We start from the raw sequence: 7,073 nt of genomic DNA, 5'->3' as shown, positions 1-7,073 counted from the left end.
TCTATTGGCTACATATTATTTTTATAGTGTACTTTATCTTCTTAGATACTATTTCCATTTTTTCCTTTATAAACAATAGTGTGTTCGACATCCTTAAAGTAGTAACTTAGATTATATCTGTGTATCCTTTGGATCCATTCTTAGAAATGGAATTGCTGTGATTAAAAAGTATAAAAAAGTTAAGACTTTTCAGCACCTATTGTGAAAATGCCCCCTCCAGAAAAGTTGTATTAGTTCATTAGTTAGAAAACTTGAGACTTTTAAGAGTACTCAATAGATTCTTTTCCCTCTGTCTTCAAATTACAAAAGTAATAATCCCCAAACTTAAAGGGATACATGTTCCATCCTCACACATACTCTTGCATTCCACTTCCTAGAGGTACAGCACTGTTGATAGTCTGTAGATTCTTCCAAAACATGAACACACGGGAAAGGATCCTAACAGTCAAGATGTTGCATGTGTTTCTTTGACACTTCCCCTTTTCGAGCCCTCTGCCCGGGTAGAACTCATTACTCCTTTGATGTGCGTCTCCTCCATCTTTTTCCCTCCAATTCTACTTTTGACCCTTGGAATGAAGAGTTCTTGGATCAATAAATGAATGGTCCCATTTTCTGGAGCGTCTTCTGTTCCCTGTCAGGCTTCTGGAGGGCAGGGACTGGTCAACACTCTACCACCTGTACTGTTCCTAGCATAGTTGAACACTCAAGTTTTAGTGAAAACAGCCTGAGTAGGGACAATCAGGCCTGCATCATTTCTGACTCAAATGCCCCCTACAGGTTCTCAAGTCTCCCTAGGATTTTACCTGAAAAAAGGGAAGGTTCTGCCTCCACCTGCACCTAGCAAGAGTTGGGGTGAGAAGTGAGGGGCACAGCACAGCTTCATGCCGACTGGTGGCTCTGCAAGAAGGCAACCTCCAGAGAAAGGTCGGAGAAGGCCATGGCACCCCACTCTTGCCTGGAAAATCCCATGGATGGCAAAGCCTGGTAGGCTGCAGTCCACGGGGTAGCTAAGAGTCAGACGTGACTGAGCGACTTCACTTTCACTTTTCACTTTCATGCATTGGAGAAGGAAATGGCAGCCCACTCCAGTGTTCTTGCCTGGAGAATCCCAGGGACGGGGAGCCTGGTGGGCTTCCGTCTATGGGGTCCCACAGAGTCGGACACGACTGAAGCGACTTAGCAGCAGCAGCAGCAGAGAAAGGTAGGCTCAGGGTCCCACTGTGGCTCAGGTCTTCACTAGCTGTGTGACCTTGCAACTTTCCTGATCTGAGCGGTTTCTCCCTCTGTGGTTGTGAAGATTAGTTAGAGAAGGCATGTAACATCCAGAGTACTATCTTAGGTGCATGGTAAACACTCCACACACACTAACTACTGCTGCTGCTGTACTGATCTGGGCTTCTCCAAGAAGGCACTTTGATAGACGCCCCCCACCACATTTATGTACCAAAGGCAACTAGAGTGCCAGCCTCCCTGCCCACAACAGACCTCCCAGCACTGATCAGCTTCTTTCAGCAGACTTCCACTCTACTCCAACAATCAGCATGTTTAATGGGCTCCCCCTGTGGCACTGTCCCCTGCCCCCTCTGAGGTTCGAATACCATGGGCTCGGACTCGATACAAGCATGTGAAACGAGGGTGGCCCCAGTTGCTTAGAATCTGGATCTTCACCTTGGGAAAGGCAGCTGGGGGGTCATTCTGGAGAGAAAAATGGATGATGCCAGTGTCTGCTCTCCCAAGGGGCTGCCTTCCTCCCCTATCTTCCCTTACTGTCCCATTCTCTTAGACCCTTCACCTCCCAGAGACCAACATACCTGTAGGTGGAAAGTCTGAATCTCAGATTTCTCCACGTCAAAGGTAAATTTCCCCAAGAAGACCTCAGTCTCGCCGTCAACTTGGAGGCCCTGATAAGTGAAGAATGAGTGGAGGAACAGAGACAGGTGAAAGTGGAGGTGTTGAGAACCTACTTTGTGTTCAGTAGTTGTATGCACACTCTCATTTATTTTTCAGTGTTAGGATGATAGAGTGTGGAATCTGGGCTCAAAGAAATCAAGTTGCAAATTTAAGCCTGACCACTTGTTAGCTGTGTGACCTTGGGCAAGTTACCTCCCCTATCTGAGAATTACTTTTTCTCATCTATGAAGGGGGGAGATAGCACTTCATAGGTTGTGTGGATGCAAGGATATATAATCCATGTAAAGTACTCAAAACAGATTAAGGACTCAATAAACCATAACCGATATTTGAGTATGGTATGGTTATTTAAGACCTATGGCAACCCTGAGAGGCAAGTGGTAGTATCTCCATTTATGGATGAGCAAGCAAAGACTCAGTAGCCCCAGTTTTCATGCCTGCCTTGTGCTCTGTAGGAAAATCCCCCACCTCCTTGGCCTCAGCCCCACTTACATAGACTGCAAAGTCACGGGGGGCGCTGTTAGCTCCCCGGGTGTGTGCCACAGTGGGCGGTGGATGCTGCAGAGTGATGTCGCTCAGCTGCACACGACCCGGCAACCGGATCACCACCTGGCCCTGGTCGCCTTCAAAAGCCCAGCAATTTCCAGGGAACACGTCTGGCTGCAGTGGGGGTGGATAGATCTTCAGAACCACAGGACTGAGCAACTGTGGCCCTTCCCCACCCTCCCGGGCATTTGTTCTGGTAGGCCCCTCCATCAGTTTGACCCTATCAAGGGCCCACCCAGGACTCCGGTCCCTAGCAGTGCCAGAAAGTGTTAGTTGCTCAGTCGTGTCCGACTCTTTGTGACCCCATGGAGTAGCCCGCCAGGCTCCTCTGTCCATGGAACTCTCCAGGCAAGAAAACTGGAATGGGTAGCCATTCCCTTCTCCATGGGATCTTCCTGACGCAGGGATCGAACCCAGCATTGCAGGCAGATTCCTCACCGTCTGAGCCACCAGGAAGCACTGCCAGGTCTCTCCAGTATTATGTTGTCCTCCACCTCACCCAGAGTCTCACCCCAGGCAAGCCAGGCCCGCCTCCGCCTCCGGGCGGCCAAATTATGCCCAGCAGGGTCTCCCTGGTGCCACACCCTCAGCTAAGTCAGGTCCAACCCCAGGAAGCTGTGGGATCCTTTCTCCAGAATCCGCCCCTGGTTCCTTTTTGGGATCTGCGTTCCAGGCCCACCTCCAGGATAACCGTGGGCGGTCGCGCGTAGTTCCAGAAGCTGAAGCGATTCCAGAAGTAGGCAGTGTTCGCATCCTCATAGTCCTGGGATGTCTTCTCTAGGTCGATGGAGGCTCCTAGAACAGGAAGAAGCAACTAGTCAGGGGCTCTCAGGCCAGACCCACAGCAAAGGCAGTGTCCGTCTGAGGTCGGTCTGTCTGGGCCGATCTTGTGCATAGTTCTGTCTGCGTCTCTGAGTCTCAGTCCCTGCCTGGGTCTTACCGACAGAACTCAGCGCATAGTCGGGTTTCCGCACAAAGTCCTCACTCAGCCTCTGGAATACGAGTTGGGCCACTCTCTGAAAAGAGAGAGGGCGGAGCCTGGAGGGGCGGGCTTGCGGGCAGGTTTTATACAGGTTCTCCGGGGCTCTGGTTCGGGCCTTAACACTCTGGAGGGCCTTAAGACTCAGGGCGGAGGGAGCATGGTTCCCAGCTGCCGAGCTCCTGGACCGGGTTCTGAGGGCAGGCTGCGTCTGCGGGACTCACCTCGCTGTTGGCGGCGCGAACGCTGGACATCTCCTTGTGGAGTTTAACCAGTTCAGCCTGGAGCTGCTGCAGCTGCTGCCCCTGGGAGCGCACGCGCTCGTGGTATTCGCTGCAGGCAGAAGGTTGGCACGCTGCAGTTGGCTCCCTGTCCCCCTGGCCACTTTCCGTAGGATCTCCCCACCCCCAACAGAAGCACCTTTGAGGCCCCCAATTCCCCACCCCAGTGCCCTCTTTCACCTTAAAGTCAGCATCTCCTTAGGTTCCTATTGGAGGGAGGGACAAAAAACAGCAATGCTTAGCTCCCACCTCAGAGTGGGAGTGGCCAGATACAAAAGGCCTTCTCTCTGAGGACTGCCTACCCCTTTTTCCTGATCTTCCAGCATCTCTCCAAGACAGACCCTCAAGCACCTCTGCGCACAATCCCCCAGAAATCTCCTGTTTATAGCCAGCCTTTCCTTAGGGTGATAGCCTCCGGCACTGTCCCCCTCCCCAGTGGCCCAGGGGACTCCCCACAACCTCCAGGTTTATAGCCTGCCAACCATCCAAACCCAGGACAGTTTCCCCGACTCACATTTTCCAAAGGAGGGGCGAGGTATAGGAGTCCCCACCAGAGTGCTGGAGAAAGAAGGAGTGGTCTCAGGGGAAGGGAAGGGAGGAGGTTTCTCAGTCGAAAAGGGGACAGTGGGGGCAAAGAGGCTTGAAGGAGCTCGGTCTGAGGAGGGAAGGCTCTGAAGGGGAGTGTGAAGAACTGTGAGCCTCTGAAGGGACTGAGTGGGCTGAAGGAAAGTGTACCAGGTTTGGCTTCAAAGCTTCCAGGGCTGGGGCCCTGGGAACTGATCACCCTCTCACCTGCCAGAAAGAGGCTCAGCAGTGACACAGCCGTGAGCAGGAAGCGGATGGAACAGACCTCCCTGAGGAACCGAAGGGAGGCTGAGGCTGGGAGACCCCAGAGAATCCCCAGCCCCCACCCCAGGGTCCTAGACCCAGCTCCTGTGAACACAGGTATGAATCGGCTCAAGCCTCAGCTGGGTCTGGCCCTGCTCCCCACCCCCTCCAAAGAGCAGCCCCTGGGGCTCCCCCTTCCCTCCCTCTGACCTGTACACACTGACCAGCACGTCTCCTACCAGGGATAACAACACGCTCAGCACCTGGAAGAGTAGGCCTGAGAAGAAGAAAGGGGGCTCAGGGAAGGAACTAGGCTTAGGGAGGGAAAGAGATGGTGGGGGAGGAGCTCACAGAGTGGTGTTGGAGGTTCAGAAAAACCTAGGAAGTGGACTCAGGAAGAGAGGGGTGGGCTAGGAGACTTAGGTGGGGAGAAGGAAAATGGATTCTCATTCTTGGAGAAGGTGGGTCGGGCTCTGGGAACGGGCTAGACAATCAGACATGGGCCGGGGGCTCAGAACTGAAAACAGGGCTTCAGAGGTGAGAAATGGAGTTCGGAGAAGGGAGCCAGAGGGGTCAGAGGGGATCTGGGCTGGCTTGACCCGTACTCAGGAAGCTCTTGGACACTTGCGGGGAAGGCATCTCCTGCCTCAGATCCAGAGTCGGGAGAAGGTCGAGCTGCTCCTCAGAGACTGCGGGAGAGCCAGCCGGTTCTGTGGGAGCCCAAGGGCTCCATTGGGGCCTTGTGCACCGCAGGCCCACTGTTTCCTCAGGACCTGGCTGCAGGTTCTCTTAGCCCAGAAGCAGGGCAGCCTCACAGGTTTTGGCCGCACAGAATCCACAACCCTGGGGTCCTGCAGCACTCTGAGGCCACCCCCACCCCCACCCCCCACCACCCCGGGAAGCTCAGTCTAGCCGTTGTCCCAACCCGCAAACAGTGGTGCCGCCCCCAGCTTTAGGTCTTGATGCGGCCCTATTTGCCTGGTAGCCGCTGAAGCTAACAACCGAGGCCACGCCTCCTAGGCGGTGCCCAATCACAAGCTTTTCCACGCCCCTTCCCAGGACCATCCACCTCACCAAGACCCTCTTATTCATTGCCTACTCTTTTTTGCCCCCTTCAGGCCCCGCCCCCTAGGTGGTGCCCAGATAGTTTTATCCCACTTCCGCGCCAAACCCCACCCTCTAGGTCCCAGCCCTTCCCTCCGCTCACCCGGGTTCGACCCGCCCGCACCCGAGGCCCCGCCCCTCACGGTTGCCGCGCCACAGGCGGTCTGCCCATTGTGGCTCCGAGGCGCCGGCTTCTGCCGAGAGCTTCCAGCCCATGTGGTTCCTCCGGGCACTCCAGCGCTCAAGGCGGGCTCACCGCAGCTCGAGCCCCGGGCTCGTCTGCCCTCGGGCTCCCCGGGCCCCGGCCCAGCTGACCGGTGCCCGCAGCTGTCCCCCGAGGTGACGCTCACAGAGCTGTTGCTGTTGTCGCTGTAGAAGTTGGGCGTGTGCTTGTGCTGGGACGCGGCTGAACCCGGGCGGGGGCTTCGCCGCATCCTGACCCGGGGCTGTGGCCTTCCGACGCCAAAGGCACCGTCGTGGCCTCCAAGGCCCTCAGCCCTCCAGCTGGTGCGCGCCGCCCGGACCCCTCAACCCTGCGTGCAGCCGGTGGGCCCCGTGGCCTGCCGCAACCCTCTCCTTTGTAACTGGGCCTGGCTGCTGACTTCATAGAGGAGACCACCGTCTCCGAGGAACGCCCTGGCCGGCGTCACAGAGCCAGTCGTGACGTCCCTGGGAGCCTTGGCAGTCTCCCTTATTCTTTCCCAAGTTAAAGCAAGCAATGACATTACAGCATTTTCCAAAACACCCTGTCTAAAACTACTGCTTAACATGAAAGAGTTTCTGTCCCCTTCCTGCTTTGTTTTTCCCCTTAGCACTTAGGTGTTTTATTTCATTCTTCATTACGTGTCACTCCCAGTAGAGCAGTAAGTTTATGAAGGCAGAGATTTTTGTTGTGTTCACTACTGTATCTTTCAGCACCGCGATAGATAGTTTCTATCTAGCATGTAGTGTCGATCAGTCGCTCAGTGGTGTCTGACTCTTTGTGACCCCATGAAATGTAGCATGTGGTAGGTACTCATGTATCTATGAAGGAACAGATGTTAAGAAGGGGCAAGGGCTCACCCCCATGTGGCACTTCTCAATACAGTCTTTTTAGTCTCTTTTGCTCTAAAAACACTTCAGGCTCCTCCTTCTCTCATCCTAGTCATCAGGCCAGAGAACTCTGACCTCAGGGATCTGTGATCTCTTCTGGACCCATATTCACCAGGGGTCTTTGGGGAATTCAGTACCCCTCAATCACCATATCTTTTTGTTCTTTTATACAATTGATACCTTCAAACTGTGATGCTGAAGACTCCTGACAGTCCCTAGGACAGCAAGGAGATCAAACCAGTCAATCTTAAGGGAAATCAACCCTAAATACTTGTTGGAAAAACTGATGCTGAAGCTGAAGTATTTTGGTCATCTGATTCGAACAGCCGTCT

At 54.1% G+C, this 7,073-nt stretch overlaps 1 protein-coding gene across 2 annotated transcripts; it reads right to left on the bottom strand.

Annotated features, from left to right (window-relative positions):
• Positions 1–1,545: 1,545 nt before the first annotated feature.
• On the bottom strand, positions 1,546–6,083 carry SPAG4 (sperm associated antigen 4). 2 transcript variants are annotated; one of them, XM_005900030.2, is made up of 12 exons: positions 5,774–6,083; positions 5,151–5,234; positions 4,756–4,822; positions 4,510–4,571; positions 4,232–4,275; positions 3,898–3,923; positions 3,661–3,769; positions 3,398–3,473; positions 3,137–3,252; positions 2,404–2,571; positions 1,812–1,901; positions 1,546–1,695 (listed from the first exon to the last, which is right to left on the bottom strand). In XM_005900030.2, the coding sequence occupies exons 1-12, from the start codon at positions 6,081–6,083 to the stop codon at positions 1,546–1,548; spliced, it is 1,302 nt and encodes a 433-aa protein (XP_005900092.2). The 2 variants fall into 2 exon arrangements, with proteins under 2 accessions (XP_005900092.2, XP_005900093.2); XM_005900031.2 differs by having other exon boundaries at positions 5,151–5,255; positions 5,793–5,998.
• Positions 6,084–7,073: the final 990 nt, after the last annotated feature.

Source organism: Bos mutus, chromosome 13 (genome assembly GCF_027580195.1).
Source record: "Bos mutus isolate GX-2022 chromosome 13, NWIPB_WYAK_1.1, whole genome shotgun sequence".
NCBI classification, from domain to species: Eukaryota; Metazoa; Chordata; class Mammalia; order Artiodactyla; family Bovidae; genus Bos; species Bos mutus.
The sequence above is the reverse complement of the archived record's forward strand: the minus strand, read 5'-3'. Positions and strand labels throughout refer to the sequence as shown.